The 19,595-nt window shown below is 35.5% G+C and overlaps 4 protein-coding genes across 4 annotated transcripts; 3 read left to right on the forward strand and 1 right to left on the reverse strand.

Annotated features, from left to right (window-relative positions):
- The first annotated feature begins 264 nt into the window (after positions 1 to 264).
- Positions 265 to 873, forward strand: LOC133035894 (NDR1/HIN1-like protein 10). Its single transcript, XM_061112334.1, has one exon. It carries the CDS (start codon positions 265 to 267, stop codon positions 871 to 873), a length of 609 nt encoding a protein of 202 aa, XP_060968317.1.
- Positions 874 to 7,895: 7,022 nt separating this feature from the next.
- On the forward strand, positions 7,896 to 11,012 carry LOC115710997 (transmembrane 9 superfamily member 5-like). Its single transcript, XM_030639344.2, has 6 exons — positions 7,896 to 8,415; positions 8,811 to 8,854; positions 8,979 to 9,735; positions 9,828 to 9,984; positions 10,080 to 10,570; positions 10,655 to 11,012. The coding sequence occupies exons 1-6, from the start codon at positions 8,195 to 8,197 to the stop codon at positions 10,866 to 10,868; spliced, it is 1,884 nt and encodes a 627-aa protein (XP_030495204.2). The 5' UTR covers positions 7,896 to 8,194; the 3' UTR covers positions 10,869 to 11,012.
- Positions 11,013 to 11,779: 767 nt separating this feature from the next.
- Positions 11,780 to 15,798, forward strand: LOC115709367 (cell division protein FtsZ homolog 2-2, chloroplastic). The gene is made up of 8 exons (XM_030637454.2): positions 11,780 to 12,120; positions 12,493 to 13,245; positions 13,366 to 13,665; positions 14,150 to 14,240; positions 14,626 to 14,750; positions 14,830 to 14,922; positions 15,013 to 15,078; positions 15,168 to 15,798. The coding sequence occupies exons 2-8, from the start codon at positions 12,598 to 12,600 to the stop codon at positions 15,285 to 15,287; spliced, it is 1,443 nt and encodes a 480-aa protein (XP_030493314.2). The 5' UTR covers positions 11,780 to 12,120; positions 12,493 to 12,597; the 3' UTR covers positions 15,288 to 15,798.
- On the reverse strand, positions 15,164 to 18,246 carry LOC115709880 (putative pentatricopeptide repeat-containing protein At1g68930). Its single transcript, XM_030638123.2, has one exon. It carries the CDS (start codon positions 17,931 to 17,933, stop codon positions 15,870 to 15,872), a length of 2,064 nt encoding a protein of 687 aa, XP_030493983.2. The 5' UTR covers positions 17,934 to 18,246; the 3' UTR covers positions 15,164 to 15,869.
- Positions 18,247 to 19,595: the final 1,349 nt, after the last annotated feature.

The following is a 19,595-nucleotide window of genomic DNA, read 5'->3' on the forward strand; positions in this document are numbered from 1 at the left end:
AGAAATTAATGAGAAAAACAGAAAAAGATATATAAAAAAAAAAGTATAAATGTAAAATTTTCAAAATTAGTATAAAATGTAAATATTTTAATTTAATTTAGTATGTAATAATCATTACTTGATATATTAAGATTTGTTTCCCAAATCTAGTTCCTTTATATTAGAGACAATTCTAATTGACATATCTTATTGGGATTTAATCATAACTGTCATTAATTATTACCATTCAATACAAAAACATTTATCTCTCTCAATCCCTTATCAATGGCTCTGCAAATAAAATTCTTATTCTTTCGGCTCTCTGAATTTTTCTACAACACACTTACTTCTCTACTATGTATTATCCTCATAGTTGGCTTTGTCCTATGGCTAAATACCCCCAAACTGGAAGTTTACATAAACGACGCTTTCCTCACCAACTTATCTCTCAAAAACAACACAAACGACACCTTTTTCATCTCATACGACATGTCACTCAACATTGCAGTTACAAACCCCAACGCCTTTGTGGACATTTATTGCGACGACATTGAAGCCACGGCCTTTGTTCAGGGCCAATATCAGTTGACCAAAGTGGTCTTAACGCCGTTCTACCTAAAACACAAAACGACAACCACCTTGGGTGTAGTTTTTCAAGGGAGCCACATGTTGTCGTTTGGCTCCAATTGTGAGAACTTCCTTTGTCGTTTCGGTGATGAGATGAGAGATGGGACTTACAATATTGTTGTAGGGTTTTCTGTTTTTGTACGGACAAAGCTTGGTAAGTTGAGGATTAACGTTCCTTACAGTCAACCGTACATCTATTGTGATTTACGAGTTCCTTTAAACTCCATGGATGGAAAAGGTATGAGAGAAAATGCAGAGAAAAGATGAAGAGAACAGAGTAAATTGCTCTGTTAGATCTGTTATTATTTTCCAAACAGTATGAATACAATTACAAGAAGGAGACTCTTATTTATATTGAGCTGAGTTAGTTGGGAATAACTAACTCAGCTGATACAAAGTAAAACAGACCAAGAATTGGTTATATCAGAGTCGGTTGTAAGGGTAGTCTTGTAATATTGTAATAGCCCCCCTCAAGCTGTAGTGTAGATATTCGAAGTGTTCAGCTTGGAGACAATGTTGTTGAAGGGTGTTGGTAGCAGAGCTTTGGTAAAGATGTCAGCCAGGTTGTTGTTTGATGAAACATGAAGTAACTTGAGGACGCCTTGTTGAACTTTTTCTCGAATGAAGTGGCAATCGATCTCAACATGTTTGGTGCGCTCATGGTAGACTGGATTTTCACTAATGTGGATAGCTGCTGTGTTGTCGCAGTAGAGAGAGGCAGGTTTGTTGAGTGAGATGCCAAAATCTTTGAGGAGTGCAAGGATCCATGTGACTTCGGATGTGGCATTAGCCATGGCTCTATATTCGGCTTCGGCTGAAGAGCGAGAAACAACCTGTTGTTTTTTGGATTTCCAAGAGACTAAGGCTTGTCCAAGGAAGACGCAATACCCGGAAATGGAGCGCCGTGTGTCTTGACAAGCTCCCCAATCTGCATCGGCAAAGAAAGATAACTGAACGTTGGTGGGGGACAGATTGGTCTCAGCATAGGCAGATAGTTGGGGAGTGGAGGTGGCAGGGAAAAAAATGCCCTGTCCAGGAGTCCTTTTGAGGTATTGAAGTATTCTATGAGCAGCGTGGAGATGAGGTGCTCGAGGAGAAGATAGAAATTGACTTAGGTGATTGACGGCGTAAGTTATGTCAGGCCGTGTTATGGTGAGATAGATCAATTTGCCTATAAGGCTTCTATAGATTGTAGGGTCGGACAATGGCTTGCCTTTATCTTTGCTAAGCTTGAGATTGGTTTCCATAGGTGTTGAGGCAGGCTTAGTGCCAAGATAACCCGTATCCGTGAGTAATTGGAGAGTAAAGGGCCGTTGAGAAATGGAAATTCCATTCTTTGTGCGACCAATTTCGAGTCCAAGAAAAAATTTTAGAGTGCCTATGTCTTTAAGTTTGAATTGTTTATCGAGAAAGATTTTGAAATGAGTAATTGCCATGTCATTGTTGCTAGCTACGATAATGTCATCGACATAGATTAAGATGGCGAGAAAGAAAGTATTGGTGTTTTTGATAAAAAGTGAGTTGTCGGATAGGGATCTAATGAAGCCGACAGTGGTGAGAGTAGTGCTAAGCTTTTCATACCACTGTCGGGAAGCTTGTTTTAACCCATAGATACTCTTATTGAGTTTGCAAACCGAATCGGGTGGTGCTTTGTAACCTGGAGGTAATTTCATGTACACTTCTTCATGGAGATCGCCATGCAAAAAGGCATTGTTAATGTCAAGTTGATGAACGTTCCAGTTGTTCATTGCTGCAAGAGCTAGCAAAATTTTGAGTGTGTTGAATTTTGCTACAGGAGCATAGGTTTGAAGGTAATCGATTCCCAGTTTTTGATTGAATCCTTTGGCGACGAGACGAGCTTTAAATCGTACAACCTCACCCTGCTCATTATACTTGACTTTGTATACCCATTTACATCCAATGGCTTTGTGGCCGGGAGGTAATTTGGTGATAGTCCAAGTATGGTTTTTTTCAAGGGCCTGAGTTTCATTGTCCATAGCGAGGAGCCAATGTTTGAATTGGGAGGCTTTACTATACGAGGTAGGCTCAATGTGAGAATAGGCAGCTAAAACAGCCGCTCGGAAGTGGGGGCTAAGTTTGGCATAAGATATGAACTCCTCAACGGGGTAAGCCGTTGAATGAGTGTGGCATACATAATCATTGAGATGAGGTGGTTTGGTAATCTGACGGCCAGCTTTTGATTTAATTGCTGGAGCTGGTTGAATTGATTTTTGTGTAGTGGGAATGTTATTATGTGTTGAAGCATCTGGTGTGGGAATGACACCAGTAGGTTCAACATGAACTGAAGGGTTATTGACACCAATGGAAGGTGTTGTTGGGTGAGTATTAGCAGGGGTTACTGGTGTGAGAGTAACACCAGTAGGTGCTGATGGTGTGAGAGGTTTGTCGACACCAGAAGGCTTGTGATTGTTGTTTATTGCTGGTTTGGGGACAACACTAGGAATCGGTTCTGCAGCAGGGTCATATGTGTTGTTTGTTGCTGGTGTGGGAACAACACCAGTAACATTGTCTTCCTTAGTGTGAGAACCCGTAGCAGTAGTAGTTGGATGTTGAGTATGCATATTATTTGTAAGTGGATTGGTGAGATTTATTGAACGATTGGCAGGTATACAGTGAGATTGAAAAAATATATCGATGGAATTGTTGGAACCTTGACCAAGAAAAGGAAATGCGTTTTCATGAAAGATGACATCTCTTGAATGGTAGATTTGTTTCGTTTGGATGTCAAGAAGGGTGTAAGCCTTCATGCCATGTGGGTATCCAATGAACACGGATGCACGGCTTCTTGGCGAAAATTTATGCCTAGTGGAGGTGAGTGTGGAGGCATATGCTAAGCATCCAAATACTCGGAGATGGTCATAATTTGGTGGTTTTAAGTGAAGTTTTTCAAAGGAGGTACTGCCTTTTAGGAGGACCGAAGGAGTTCGGTTCATGAGGTAAGTTGCAGTAGCAATTAAATATCCCCAATAAGCAAGGGGCAAATGAGATTGAAAACATAAAGCGCGTGCAATGTTAAGGAGATGTTGGTGTTTGCGTTCAACAACAGAGTTTTGTTGAGGACGTTCAACACATGAGTGGTAATGAATTATGCCTTTGGAGGCATAAAAAGCGGACATTGCAAGTTCTTTAGCATTATCGGATCGAATTGCTTTAATTGTGGAATTGTATTGTGTGCAGATCATGTTATAAAATGTGGGAAAGATAGTTTGCGCTTCAGCTTTAGTTTTAAGCATAAAAGTCCAAGTAAATCGAGATGCATCATCAACAATTGTGAGGAAATATCGATAGCCTTCTATACTAATTATGTGGAATGGACCCCAAATGTCCAAATGAAGTAAATCAAAGGCATTTTCAGCAAAGTTATGGTTGGAGATAAATGGTAATTTCTTTTGTTTTGCAAGATGGCAAATATGACAAAATTGATTTGCTGAAATGGGAAAACTAGAGTTAATTCTTTTATTGAATGTATTGGAAATATACATTGAAGGGTGACCAAGGCGTGAATGCCATTGATCTACATTATTATGTAAGGAAAGACAACAATTGGGCTGAAGTATGGGGTTGTGCTCTTGTTGAATTGCATAGAGTTTCCCAAGCCGTTTAGCTGTCCCAATCACCATGCTCGGAGAAGGAGCCTGTATAGAGCAAGAATCATTAGAGAAGATAACCTTAGTAAGGGTATTATCAATGAAGGCAGTAAGAGAAAATAAGTTGATATTAAAGGTGGGAACAAAGAGCACATTTTGAAGTGTAATATGCTTGTTTAAATGGACTGTACCGATCCCTTTTACTGGTATGTTTGCACCAGTAGGAAGCACCACATGTGTGGGAAAAACGTTGCTGGAAAAAGTTTGAAAGAGGCTTCTTGTGGCACACATATGATGAGTTGCCCCACTATCAATGATCCATGAATATATAGGAAAAAGATTTGACTTACCAGCCATGTTGGAAGCAGCTGGGAGAGTATTGATGTCCTCACGGGTAGCATTTTGAGTCAATTGTTGGCTGAGGAGGGAAATGAGTTGTTGGCATTGTGTATTCAGATCTGAGTTGGATGTTGAAGTGGGAATAGCATCTGAGTTAGCGCTGGTGTGATTGGCAGCGGGTTTGGCCTTTTCTTGCTTCTTTTTATCACCATAGCCGGGAGGAAAGCCATGAAGGAAGTAACATTTATCAACATAGTGACCTGGCTTGCCACAATTAGTGCAAGAGGGTCTTGGCTTCTTGGATTTTGGGGGAGGATTGTTTGAAGGCGCACGGGCAGAGGCAGCTGAAGGAACTGTGGAAGAGCCAAGAGTGCGTTGTCTCTCTTCTTGAACAATCATGGCAAATACCCTTGAGAGATTGGGTAGGGGTTCATTGAGGAGAATTTGAGCTCGAACCGAAGCGTAGGACTCATTTAAACCAGTAAGAAACTGTAGGACCTGGTTTCGGTTGTAATATTCCAAAAAAACTTTCATTGCACCACAAGTGCAAGAAGTGTTGGGTTGAAATTCTTTTAGCTCATCCCAAAGGATTTTGAGCTTTGTAAAGTAAGAGGTGACGGAGTGATCACCTTGTTGAAGATGTGTTAATTGGGTTTGAAGTTGAAAGATTCGAGGGCCATTTCCCTCATTGAATCTTTCTTGCAAATCATGCCACATATCGGTAGCAAGATCAAAGTACATGATACTTTGTGCTATCTCGGGGGAAACAGAATTAACAAGCCAAGACATGACCATGTTATTGCAACGAATCCAAGAAGGGAGAAGGGTGTTACCAGCGACTGGGCGAGGAAGAGAGCCATCAATGAAGGCAGATTTGTTCTTTGCCGTGAGAGCCATCATAATTCCTCGTTTCCAAGATTGGTAATTGGTGCCATTGAGCACGGTGGAAACTAAGACCAATCCTGGGTGATCTGCATTGCTGAGGAAGAACGGGCTAGATACATCTTCATGAGCCAATCGATCGGCTAAAGAACGTCGAGCCTGAACAGGAGGATCAGTAGCAATAGGTGCAGGAGAGGAGTTTGCTGGTGCGATCGGTTCTGGTTCGTGCTGGATCCGAGATCTTGGATTGTTGTTCCGTCGAGTAGCGATCGAGGTATCCATTAATGGAGGTGCGGAAGTAGTGTCAGGGTTAGACTCCGGGTGTTGATTCTCAGAAGTAGATGGGGGAATGCCATCCTGAGAACGGGTTGTGGGTCTAGCCATTGAAGAAGGATCTTGATTGTCTGCTGATACCATATGAGAGAAAATGCAGAGAAAAGATGAAGAGAACAGAGTAAATTGCTCTGTTAGATCTGTTATTATTTTCCAAACAGTATGAATACAATTACAAGAAGGAGACTCTTATTTATAGTGAGCTGAGTTAGTTGGGAATAACTAACTCAGCTGATACAAAGTAAAACAGACCAAGAATTGGTTATATCAGAGTCGGTTGTAAGGGTAGTCTTGTAATATTGTAATAAAAGGGAAAGGTTCTTATGCTTTTGAAGGTACCAAGTGTAAAATGGGTGATGGGTTATATAATTAAATTTATTTTATTTTAAATTCGGTTTTATGTCTGTTTTTAAGAAAGAATTATAATACACTAACAATTGATTTTATAATGAAGTTATTATGTACTTAGTTTTGGCTTTTATATGTGAGCACTATTTTAAATGCTTATAAATCATTCAAAATTTTGTAAAAATAGTTAGGGTAAATACTATTCAAAATTTTTGCTTTTATATGTGTTGTTTGATGTGCCGAATTCTCTGTAATGATGTTTGTTAATGTAAGAATTGTTTCAAAAAAAAAAAAAATACTATTTTGCACTTTGTATTTTGCAAAGTTATTAATTTGACCATCTATTTTGTTAAATAATAAAATGGACTTTGTATTTTTTAAAATTAAAAATAAGACCCTAAATTGATTTTTTCTCAAAATAAAACTTCATAATTATCCGATTTAGAGATGTTATGAAAAAACTAGTTACATTTTCTGTATCTGTTCGTGTTAAAAATTATCTTAAAGTTTGTTAAATTAAACAATAAAATTGTTAAAAATTAAGCTCAGGTTTTATTTGTATAATTGTAAAAAATACGATCCATTTTGTTATTTAACAAAACAAATAGTCCAATTAATAACTTTTTAAAATAATATTTACCCAAATAATTACTATAAGTACAATAAATATACTATATATATAAATTGTAATATCTATAGATGCTTTGAAACAAAAATAATGCACTCGCTATTTAAGTTCTATACTATAATAGAAGGTGCAAGTTGCATATACTATTTCAAGATGGTTCATATTGAAATGTCACAACCATACAGATTATGAAAGAAAAAAATGCATGGTTAGAGATTCATGAATCATAACACAACCATAACAATAACAACAACTACTAGCTACAATATCAATATGTGGTGTCTAAACCCAAAGCATAATTTCAAGAGATCTCACAACAATGCAAGTTACATTAGCTAACTTGGAGTCAGGGCCAGCCCACCCAACACAAGTGTCTTAAAAAATCTTTTTAAAATACACATACTTTTTAGTGATTTTTAAAAATACTATTTATTATTTTAAGGAAAACTCATAAAAATATTAGAATTTGAATTAACTTTTATAAAAGTACTACCACAAGAATTTTTTTTTGAAAATATATTGTCGTAGAAAACAAAACAGAACCTCAAAGGAAAAAATGAAAAATTTCATGTGGTGTGAAAATTCCGTATTTTAATAAAGATCCAACAAAACTCTAAGAGAGTGATACTGCAAGACAACTATTATTATAGTTTTCAAAAGTAGTCAGCAATAAACAATAATTCGCGTAGTTTAATAATGAGGGAATTTTTATTTTTATGGTTTCTAAATTATGAGTTTGTAAAAATATGTCTTTTTAAAAAAAAAAAAAAACAATTATGAGAATTTTTTTTTAAAAAAAAAACAGCATAAACCCTCTAACGGTTACTCTTACTTCATTTTTCTATATTTTAGAATAAAAATCCTATTTATGTAAAGGCATGAAAATTTATAAAAAATGTAATTTCTTCTTAATATGAGTAGGTTGATAGCTAAGAGTGTCAATCGGGCCGACCCGACCCGTCACAGACCCGGACCGACACGACCCGATAGCATTTTGGCCCGGTCCGATAAAAACTCAAATCAATCTGGCTATCGTTGTTCCGCCGGGCCGGGCCCGGGCCTGCAAAAAAACGCTCAAATTGCCATTCCTATTGATAGCCTTGCCATATGGTGAGGTTGATCCTTCTAAGCTATATTTGGCATGGTTTATTGGTCAGTAAGGGACTTTTCTTTGGACGTGGACCAACATAAACAGAATACTGGTGTGATAAAATTTTGTATTGGAATAATGTGAGTTGATTCTGTTTTCCTAAAATACTGTAACCTTCAACTGTCACTCTTAACAGTCTCTAACTGATTTTCCCGCCATCTTGGAAAATAACAAACAACCTTTCAAGAAACCAAACAATATAAATAGCGATTTTCTTAATTCTTTGAACACAGTAACACCTTTTCATGCCTTCATTCAAACGATACAAACTCTTGTTCTCTCTCTTTCTTTCTAGAATCCATGGCGTTGGAGCGAGTAATGACTATGGTATTGAGTTTTAGAAAAAAAAGGACTATGGTATTGGTGAGTCTGCTGGTTTTAATGGCGATGTTACTACCTCTCGTAATTTCTTCAAGAAAATTCTCAACACTTCATCCCGTTCGTCCACCGCGTGGAAAGATCTACCAAGGATATAAGATTCCCATTTTCGCCAACAGACTTCGTTCTCTTGAAAATCGTTGGTACAGTTTAATCATCACTCTCTTGTTTAAATTCTTTATTAATTTGAGTTTAGTACTTGAGTTTTGTGGTTCTTTAATTTGTTTGGTTCCTGAGAAAATGAAAGGAAAAGAGAGAGACAAGAAATAAAAGAAAAACAAAAGTACTCGGTTGAAATAAGGAATGATTAATTTTACTTCATCATTGTAAAAGATTTCGAGTATCTTTAGCTTATTAACTGTTTGAGATTTTTCCTTCATTTTCTTGGTTGTCAAACATAGCTCAAAGAAATTGTTAAATTAGATGTTTTGTTGCTGAGAAAAAGTTCATCACCGAAATCTGAATACTTAGAACTAATCGCCTAGTTTTTGTGATTCTTGCTTTTTTTTAACTCGTTGTAATGATTTACCAATTGCAGTGACAAGTACCCTTACTTTGACTTTCCATTTTGTCCCCCAGCAGGTATGAAATCACCTTGTTAATTTGTTAATAATCAAATAGGTTGATACTCTTTTTCTAATTATGTATGATCTGATGATAATATACTTGATTCTGTCTAAAATGTACTTGTTTGTATGAATTATAGAATCACAAATCGAGAAGATAAGTTCATTCGAAGAGCTTTTAGCCGGGGATTGCTTCATTCTTACGCAGTATGAGTTGCAATTTCGAAAGAACATTGATACAAAAACACTATGTGAGAAGACTTTGACAGAGGATGAAGCAATGAAATTTAGGAGTGCTATCGAAAGAAATCTTATGTACGAGATGAGCTACAACAAACATCTTTTCCGGGGTATGGTGGGAAAGATTGTGTATGAGGAAAATGGGAAAAAACTCACAACCCCAAAGTATTTTCTTGTTACACACATTCATTTCTATGTTAAGTACTGGAGGACCCATGTTAAAGACATTAGTGTTTTGAGCAATTATAGCTCTTCTGTGGACATAGCTGAACTTGCTGCAAATAAAGTCAAGTTTACCTATTCTGTCCGCTGGGTTGAAGAACCCGAAAATCTTGGTCAGTCCTCGGGTGACACTTTATTTGATGAGGAGCTTATGAGGGTTAGAGAAGCTGGTGGTCTGTGGAATTCGAAAGTGTTGTATTGGGGAATTGTCACTCTTGTTTGGGTTGGGCTAATCCTCACAGTGACTGTGCCATACTTGATCAATTACTTGGATCGGTATGATCACTTGTACTGCAGGTTCTGTTCCAGAGATCAAGACCATTCAGATTGCCGAGTTAATAATCAGCATCCCGTCCATGGTGATAACTGCAAATGTCCTCCTTACACATCACTACTCGGTGCTGTTCTTGGGAATGGAATTCACCTGCTTGCTATGTAATTCACCATATTTGTATATAAAGTTTCCTAGGAATAATTTCTCTTTACCACACAGTTATTCAATATTGCTAATATGCTTCAATCTGCAGGGTCTGTATCTTCTTCATTTTGGCATACAGGGGTTCCTTGAATTTTTGCAATTTCAAATCACTTTCTTCTCAAATAATGAGAACATATTGTTTTACCTCTTTCATTCTGGGGTATAAGGCTACTTCATTTCATTCTAGATTCACATCAATTGGTTGGGTAATAATTCCTCTGCCTAATTTCAACCACTGTAATATCATTTCCATCTTATGTTTTTCATGCATGCAACTGATATCTTAATCTCATATATACAGAATGAATGTATTTTGCAAGCTGGAACTCTATTCTTTATTCCAGCAATCTCAACAGTTTTGATTGCATACGGCTTAGTGATAATGGAGTTTGGGATATCCGAAGTAGCAGAATTGGGTGGTATCTTTCAAAACATAGTCGATTGGGGACTTGTCACAAGCGTTGTGGTTATTCTAACTGGTATCATTGCTCGGCATTATTTCCAGCCAGAATCTCAACCAATATGTCCCACGAGAAATTTACAAAGAGAGACTCGTCAGCAGCCTTGGTACACCAAGACAGAGTTTCAGTTCCTGTTTGGTGGCCTAGTGCCATTCATTGTAATTTTACCAAAGATGGACAACATCTTTGCAAGCTTGTGGAATTTCAAGATTTGCAACACGTTTCAACCTTTGATTACTTCATTCATTACGCTTGTCATAACCAATGTGTTCCTGGCAATTGGTTTCACTGCTAGGCAGATATCCTGGAATGATCATCACTGGTGGTGGAGGTAATATTATTCCTCAATCATATTTAAATTATTAATGCTTGTGTTAACAAATGTGATTTTGTGTTTTTTATGTGTGTATAACAGATCTGTATTACGTGGGGGAGCACCAGCCATTTTCATGTTCTGTTATGGCATCTACTTCTTCTCAAGGATAAACATGGATGAATCATTGATGCTACGTATTTTGGGATACCATGTTTGTATGTCCTATGCTTTGTTCCTTATACTGGGAACCATAAGCTACTATGCTTCAGCTTTTGGCTTTTATTGCACCTTCCACCAACAGAAGCATGAGTAGTCTCCTCAAATACAATATTGTTCTATAATAATTGACACTGAAATGTAGTTTTTTTTTTCTCAATATTGTTTCTATAAGTCAATACGTTGTAATGTAGATAATTGAAAATATGCATATAAAATGGCAGGTGTACTTTTTAGTCAATCATTTTTGTTAAGACTTCTACACTCATTGTCATTGTTTGCTTATATAACCTTTGATAGATAACTTCTTTTTTCTTTCTCTTTTTAATATGAAACTTGAGTTTATTTATATGCTTCAAAATATCTAATTTTCACAAAAAAAAAAAAAAAAAAAAAAAAAAAAAAAAAAAAGACTACAACAAAAATATGTAAAATTGGACCATACTTCCTCTTACATAATTACCACTGCTGGTTTCTAGTAAAACACCTACTTTGGCTGTTAATGCCATTAACTATGAACCTAACTTTTAAAGATATTGTTAAAAAAAAAAAATATAATTCAAAAATAAATAAATAAATAAAAATAACAAAAATAATTATAAAACAGTAATGTAAACATGTTAAACTCTTTTCCGTTTTCATTTTTTGTTTTCAGATATGGAAATATGAAGTCTACAAATTTTAGATAAATTTTATTATGTATCGATCCGAGTCCATGATAAAACCTTGATTTTGGAAAATAATTTCAATGAAAAATTGATGTCTAATTCAATAGTTCTTTTAAATTTTAATTTTTGGAGACAATTTACATTATAAAATTAACTACACAATACAACATTAACACATCCCAATATAATGAATAATCCAATTTATTATCATATAAAAAGATACAATTCAATACAAATTAACACATTGCAGTTGATGAAAGTTTCTTTAAAAAAAAAAAAAAGCTTATGAAGGTGGAAAATAATAAAATAAGGGGCTTAATGATATAGAATTGGTATGGTAAGGTATAGTGGGGTTATAATGCAAATAAAATTGTCGTTTTGTATAGTTGTGAACAAATGAGAACCGTTGCGCTAAAAAAGCAAAATTGCTACCATTTGCTCCCTTTCACAGGATTATTTGATGCTTTCGACATCATTATCACAATAAACCCAGTGAGCTTCCTCAAAAATGCTGTACACTACCTAATTCAGTGTCCAAGGCCGGCGCAACTCAACACCATTTCGATCCTCTTCCCTGGCTCACTACCCAAATGCTTGCGCCACTCTTTCTTGCTCCCATTTGGTAGATATAGATAAGCCTCTCCAAATTTCTCACCACTGTTCTGTTTCTCTAAACCCCAGGTGACATTTTCTACTCCCATCTATACTTTTGATGCAATTCTCAGGATTTTTTTTATTAATTGTTGTTTCTTGCTTATTTTTATCACTGGGGTTTATGGTTGCTGCGACTTTTATTGTTTTTTTTTTAATGCATTTGGGATAATTAGTTGGGTCGTAGCTTTCTGGGGTTTTAGGGGTTAGTTGATTTTGATGGAGTATTCATACTCTAGCAAATTTTTGGCTTGATTTTCAGTTATAGTTTATAGTACATTTACTTGGCTCAGGTTATTGTTTGCTCTTGAGTCTTGGTTAGGGTAGTTGAATTAGGCTTTTTCTTTTCCTTAATACGTCGTTTTTACTAATTGTCGTTTGCTGGCTGGCTTTGATTAACAGGTTTTGGAGGATAGATTTGTGGTAGAATATACACTTTTGGGTTTAAATTTGCTGCATTTATTATCTTCCCTTTTCTCTCTTAGATCCGAATTTTGCCACTTTAAGATGGCGACATATACTTCAGCCTATGTTACCCTTTCGGATGCTCGAAACCCAGCAGGGGTTCTTACTGTACTTAGAGGGAGAGTTCAAGCAGAGAACCATTTTGGAAGAAGTTTCAGTGGGAAACTGTATGATGACAAGAATGGATATTTGGGTTTAGGCCAAAAATCACATTTGCCTCAAATCAAGTGTTCTTCCAAGTCTCACAATGTTAATTCATATCAGAATAAAGACCCTTTTCTGAATCTACACCCTGAAATTTCAATGCTTAGGGAAGGTAACAACACTTCCAACAATCCAAGAAAAGATAGTTCCAGTGGAAGTGTTACTGAGAGTTTAGCAGACACATCGAGTACGACTAGTTACAATGAAGCAAAGATCAAGGTTATTGGTGTTGGTGGTGGCGGGTCGAATGCTGTAAATCGCATGATAGAGAGTGCAATGAAGGGTGTGGAGTTCTGGATTGTTAACACAGATATTCAAGCGATGAGAATGTCTCCTGTCTATCCTGAGAACCGTCTACAAATTGGTCAGGAGCTTACTAGGGGTCTTGGTGCTGGTGGAAACCCGGAGATAGGCATGAATGCTGCCAAAGAAAGCAAAACATCAATAGAGGAAGCACTTCATGGATCAGACATGGTCTTTGTTACAGTAAGTTCAGTTCTAATACGTTCTAAGTTCTCAGTTTAGACTGCGTTTGGTGATTATGCTGTAGGAATGAATTTCTGAGTTTGTTTTGTCAGTAAGTCACCTTGTTTGTGTGCTCTGCAGGCTGGAATGGGTGGAGGTACCGGCACAGGTGGTGCTCCTGTAATTGCTGGGGTCGCAAAGTCGATGGGAATATTGACTGTGGGTATTGTTACAACTCCTTTTTCTTTTGAGGGGCGGAGGAGGGCAGTTCAAGCACAAGAAGGAATTGCTGCTTTAAGAGAGAATGTCGATACGCTGATAGTCATTCCAAATGACAAGTTATTGACAGCAGTTTCTCAGTCTACCCCAGTAACAGAAGCATTTAACCTGGCAGATGATATTCTTCGACAAGGTGTTCGTGGTATCTCTGATATAATCACGGTATGAAACTGTATTTGTTTGAGCTTTTTCCTCTCTTTTGGATCCTCTATGATGTCCAGCCAATGTTTGATTTGATTTTAGAAATAGGTCTGATTTGGGATTTTTGTACCTTATCTAGTTATTAATGTGGTTATTATGAATTGAGTAGAAGCAAACAAAATTTTGGGGAAATTGGTGATGTAGGTTTTTTCGTGGTGCTGTCTTTATTAAGGCCATTCACTGATCATTCCTATGTGTTTGACGCTTTTCAATCGTGTAAATAGGTTAGGACTGTAGTTAGGGGATTTTGTTTCCCTATGAGTAAACTAACTACAAATGGTAATTGAAGCTTTGAATTCTGTTTACAAGTTTTCACCTCTTCTAGGTTGTATGTGTAAGATGGCGGTGCTATTATTAAGTCTGCCTGCACTAATATCTTTGAATCTATATCTCGAATTCACATAGACCTTACACTTTAACTGGTGCTGAGCTATTTTAATGGCAGATACCTGGGCTTGTAAATGTGGATTTTGCTGATGTGCGGGCTATAATGGCTAGTGCTGGCTCTTCACTGATGGGAATAGGAACTGCAACAGGTGAAAATGTTACAATTCTAATATTATGACGAGTTTACTTGATTTTATGATTTTCTTTTCTAGAACCAAATTTATTAAACAAAATTATCTTGAGTTAGCATTATAGCAACTTCATTGTACACTTTCTCTTGGGTAGTATTTAGAAATGATTTGAACTTCTCGAAAGTTATATAGTTGAAATATCATGTATGAGTGGACACTGGACAGGATGAAAACTAAATTGGTTACACAATTCCATAATGTATGCCAAATGTCACTTGGACCCTGGACCTTTGTTTACAGAAATATAAGAATAAGTTGTGTAATGTCTTTGCTTACCTTATTTAAGTTTTTCAAAATGCTCATATGAAGAGATATTAATCCTGTGGTGCTTATTTTTGAGTAGGGAAGACTAGGGCCAGAGATGCTGCATTAAATGCCATTCAATCTCCTTTACTAGACATTGGGATTGAGAGGGCAACCGGAATTGTGTGGAACATAACCGGAGGAAGCGATTTGACCCTATTTGAGGTGCTAATACCTGCCCCCAACCTCCCCACCCCTTTATCTCTCTCTCTCTCTAATATTTTTGGACTTGGTATCCTGGTAGGTGAATGCTGCAGCAGAGGTTATATACGACCTTGTGGATCCAACTGCAAATTTGATATTCGGAGCTGTAATAGATCCATCACTCAGTGGTCAAGTAAGTTCACCCTCATTCTTAAGTTGACAAATAAAGAAATTAGCATAAGCAATATGGTTGATGATGTTGCTATCACATGTTTCTATTCAGGTTAGCATAACTCTTATTGCAACTGGATTCAAACGCCAAGAAGAAACCGAAGGAAGGCCAGTCCAGGTATGAGTGAGCCCTGCCTCTCCTCTCCTTTCCCATCTTCTCATAATTAATGCAGAATCTCTTATTTTCCAAAATCATACTGGATGCAGGCACAAGGAGACATCAGCCTTGGAATCAATCGGCGGCCATCCTCTTACACCGATGGTAGTGCAGTCGAAATTCCCGATTTCTTGAAGAAGAAAGGGCGCTCACGTTTTCCAAGAGTCTGACGTGTGTTGGATATCTCCCAATAAAACTTCATGCTTGATCTAATCCAAATTCGTTCTTTGAGTTTAGCATCCCTTCTTAGGATTTTAATATACTCCTTGCTAGGTATTTAGATACGTGTCGTGCCCTTTGTTAGTTGTTTTTCCCTGATATATAGCATATATACCAGTATCAAGTAGAGGGTAATAATATGTTCTCAGGTGTTTGTTTGTGTGCCTAAGAACCATGCTCAAGTGCTCGGAGCTTGTTCTTTTCTTTTTCTTATCAAATTTGAATAGATATTGGCTTGTACAGAATTTTCCATTGAGAGTTATGTAGAGCCACCAATGGTTCAAAAAAATTGGTTTGCATTGATTACCAACCAATTTCTGAGGCTCTCATAATGCCTTACATCACTTTCTGATTTTAAGCTATCTAAATTATCTTCCGAGTCATTGAAAATTGAAAGTTGAAAAGACTAGGCTGAAAACACTGTAGATTTTTTTAGCTACCAGAGTTTATTTGTTGAATAAATTTATGGCTGATCAGATTCTATAAACTATATCTTTGGCCATTGAATCTCAGACCCTGTAAAATCTAAACTGTTACCAGTAATCTCCACAAGAGCACCACCCATCTGCAAAATGGTGAAATCTGCTACTATCCCTAACAATAATCTTTCTCCCAGTCACCTTAGAGATGAACTTGATCGCAGAATGGCAATCCAAACACACCCTTAAATTTTTCTTAACTATAATTGGTTTCCCAAATGGCATATTTAGTAAAGCAAATGCAATAGCTATTCTCTCACTGTGATGGTGAAGAAACTGCAGCTTTTCATTGTCATTTATGTCAAGTGGGACTGAAGCAGTGCAAGGAACATATCCAGCTTCCTTTATCTGATCAAGAAGACAGTCAAGCTTTTCATAGATTTCCTTCCTCTGAGGATGAGACCAATCTTCGGATCCAAAGATATGAGTTTTTTCTCTAATATCAACCCAACTATAACCCGGCAACTTCTTGATGTTTCCTTCTTTCATCATTGTTCTCAAAGCTCTCACTTCTTCCCATTTTCCCTCCTTCGCATAAAGATTCGAAAGCAGAACAAGAGCTCCACTGTTTTCGGGTTCAAGCTTGATCAGCCTTTCAGCTGCAAGTTTGCCCCTCTCGGCATCACCGTGGACCCTGCAAGCTCCAAGAAAAGAACACCATCCGAAAGCATTTGCCTCAAATGGCATACTGTTTATAAAGTCTTCAGCCTCTTTAAGCCTCCCTGCCCTGCCAAGTAAATTGATAACACAGTTGTAATGTTCTTCTCTAGGTACTACTCCATATTTCTTCTCCATGAAATGGAAATAACTTAGCCCTTCTTCCACTAAACCAGCATGGCTGCACCCAGATAAAAGACTGGTGAATGTCATTGCATTTGGTTTTACTTCAAGAACCATTTTGTCAAATGTTCCCATCATTTCTTTTCCTAAACCATGCTGTGAAAACACATTAAGTAAGGCATCCCATGCAATCTCAGTTGGGTTTCTTATCTCATTGAATACTTGAAATGAATGATCAACCAACCCACATTTCCCATACATATTAACAAGACTGGCTGAAATGTAGGGTTCTGAATCAAAATTAAGCTTAATCACTTGGGCCTGAAGCTGAGCTCCTTGTTCTAGTGCAGCTTGGTTGGCACAAGCCTTGATCAAGCTTGAGAAAGTGTACTCATTGGGTTCAATTCCCTGCCTCCTCAACTCAACAAACATGTCTAAAGCATCGTCAATTCTATCCATTTCGCCATACCCATCAATCAAGGATGTGAAAGACACAATATTTTTGTGTTCTGAAACAATCACAAACACATTAGAAGCACTTTCCATGTCTCCTACTTTAGAGTACATATCTAGGAGAGCATTACCCACAACAACCTTTGACTCAAATCCTAACTTTACAACACTGGAATGAAGACACATTCCAAACTTATAAGCTTTATTAGCGGCACAAGCACTTAATGTCGCACTAAGAATATGAGGATCCATAAGAATCCCATCCTTAATCATCCTCTTAAAAGCTACCAAAGCTTTTTCAGACTCACCATTCTTTGCATATCCATCAACCATTGCAGTCCACAACACAGCATCTTTACATGGAATAACCTCAAAGAACTTGCAGGCATCAATCATCATTCCACACTTGGAGTACATATCAGCCAAATTACTCCCCACATAGAGATTCGAATCAAGCCCGGATTTTAAAGCAAGACAATGCATTTGCTTCCCGAGTGTAATCGACCTGAGAGACAAGCAAACTTTGATGATACTTGCTAATGCAAACTGGGTTGGGTTCATACCAGAAATTCTCATTTGGGAAAAGGCTTTTAATGCTTCTGGTAACCACAAGTTTTGAGAAAACCCAGTGATCATAGCTGTCCAGGAAACAATGTTTCTTTGAGACATTTTGTCGAACAGGTTGTGAGCGTAGTGAATAGCTCCACATTTTGAGTACATGGTAATTAGATGGTTGGTGAGAAATGTACATATAGGATACCATGTAAGAAGAAGCTGAGCATGAAGCTCTTTGCCTTTGATTAGCTGCTTCGTTTCGGCGCATGTTTGAATAATCTGCGCCAAGCTTGTGGTGTCCAAACTGCACAACAAAGCGTGGCTTCTCATTACAATAATGGGTTCTTCTTCTTCTTCTATAAGAAAAGTTTCAGAAAAATTAGTAATGGCATATAACCAAGGAAGAAGACCAAGTCCAACAGATTAACAATTCAATTGATATTGATTGTGTTTGTGTTTGTGTATGTGCCACAAAAATTTCTTCTTGCAATGTTGATTAAACATTTGAAAAACTTGAGGAAGAAAAAACAATATATACACTCAAAATCCTCCAATGCAAACGTATCTGAATATCTTTTTTTTTGTCAGTTCAGTGATAAAGTTACAATAAAATTAGACTAATTAAGAAATGCTTTGGTTGTGTTTTTAGTTTTTAGTATTGTGTTTTTAAAAGTAAGAACAAAAAATAGTTTCTTATAATTTTAAAAATTTAAGAACATTTTACATAAATGTATATATTTTCTTAAATAATTATAAAAAATGTGCAAAAAAATACAATTTTAAAAATGTACACATTTGAAAACATATTTACAAACATTCATACAAATTCTTAATTAAATTATAATAGATATATTAATGAGTCAACTTACTATATTTAGATTTGTATAACTATTTTTATGACTAATTTATATAGTATTAATGAGTAAGCCTACTAATTACATAAAATTGTAAATTAATAATTACAAAACATAATAAGATGCTAATAATAAACAATAAAATTTGTATTTATCATACAAATCACGTCAACAACATAAATGATATATTTTTAAAATTCAAAACATATATAATCATAATTTTTTTGATTAACTATGTCCAATATCATTATTAGCTGATTTTTAAAAATCTTAATTTCTACTTATCTACAATTTATATTTTATTTTTTCTAATTAAATAATATTTGAAATTTATAAAGTTATGTTTGTTTATTTATTTTTTAATGTAAGAATTGTTTTTCAATAGATAAATTCGCTCACTAATTCATTACAAAATAATCAACATATAAAAACAATAGAAATAAAATATATTTATTTTAGTATAGTATAAATATTAGATATGTCTATTTTTATGTTTACAATTATAATGAACATATCAATAATATAAAATATTTTGTATGTATATATGTGTTTATTTTATTTTCTATTAGTTAAGTATACTAATTTAATAAACAAAATAATAATATTCACATATGTTTATTATATTAATCTATGTGTGTCATGTTTATTTTTTAGTAATTTTTTATAAAATAAATAATATATATAAAAAAATTGTTTAGTTTTTTCTTTTGTTTTTGTTTATTGTATCCTGTTTATTTTTTTTAATTAAATAATATTTGGAGTTTATAAAGTTATATTTGTTTATTTATTTTTTGATGTAAGAATTGTATTTAATTCGTTTACTTACTCATTAGAAAATAATGAATACATAGAAACAATAAAAAGAAAATATATTTATTTTAGTATAGTATAAATTGGCTATGTTTATTTTTATATTTACAATTATAATAAACATACTAATAATATAAAATATTTTGTGTATATATGTTTATATTGTTTTCTATTTATTAAACCTACTAATTTAATAAACAAAATAATAATATTCACATATGTTTATTATATCACTATGTGTGTCATGTTTATTTTTAGTAATTTTAAGCATTGATTTATATTTATATACATTAATGTCTATAATTTTGATATTGTATTTTATTGAAAA

Source organism: Cannabis sativa, chromosome 3 (genome assembly GCF_029168945.1).
Source record: "Cannabis sativa cultivar Pink pepper isolate KNU-18-1 chromosome 3, ASM2916894v1, whole genome shotgun sequence".
Classification (NCBI taxonomy): domain Eukaryota; kingdom Viridiplantae; phylum Streptophyta; class Magnoliopsida; order Rosales; family Cannabaceae; genus Cannabis; species Cannabis sativa.

Excerpts from the sequence above, each read along its gene's own strand:
- LOC133035894 (XM_061112334.1), top strand. The coding sequence starts at position 265 with ATGGCTCTGCAAATAAAATTCTTATTCTTTCGGCTCTCTGAATTTTTC.
- LOC115710997 (XM_030639344.2), top strand. The coding sequence starts at position 8,195 with ATGGCGTTGGAGCGAGTAATGACTATGGTATTGAGTTTTAGAAAAAAA. Across the intron at positions 8,416-8,810 it reads CGTTCTCTTGAAAATCGTTG|TGACAAGTACCCTTACTTTG; the intron begins GTACAGTTTAAT and ends TACCAATTGCAG. Across the intron at positions 8,855-8,978 it reads TCCATTTTGTCCCCCAGCAG|AATCACAAATCGAGAAGATA; the intron begins GTATGAAATCAC and ends TATGAATTATAG.
- LOC115709367 (XM_030637454.2), top strand. The coding sequence starts at position 12,598 with ATGGCGACATATACTTCAGCCTATGTTACCCTTTCGGATGCTCGAAAC. Across the intron at positions 13,666-14,149 it reads GTATCTCTGATATAATCACG|ATACCTGGGCTTGTAAATGT; the intron begins GTATGAAACTGT and ends TTTTAATGGCAG. Across the intron at positions 15,079-15,167 it reads CCGAAGGAAGGCCAGTCCAG|GCACAAGGAGACATCAGCCT; the intron begins GTATGAGTGAGC and ends TACTGGATGCAG.
- LOC115709880 (XM_030638123.2), bottom strand. The coding sequence starts at position 17,933 with ATGAGAAGCCACGCTTTGTTGTGCAGTTTGGACACCACAAGCTTGGCG.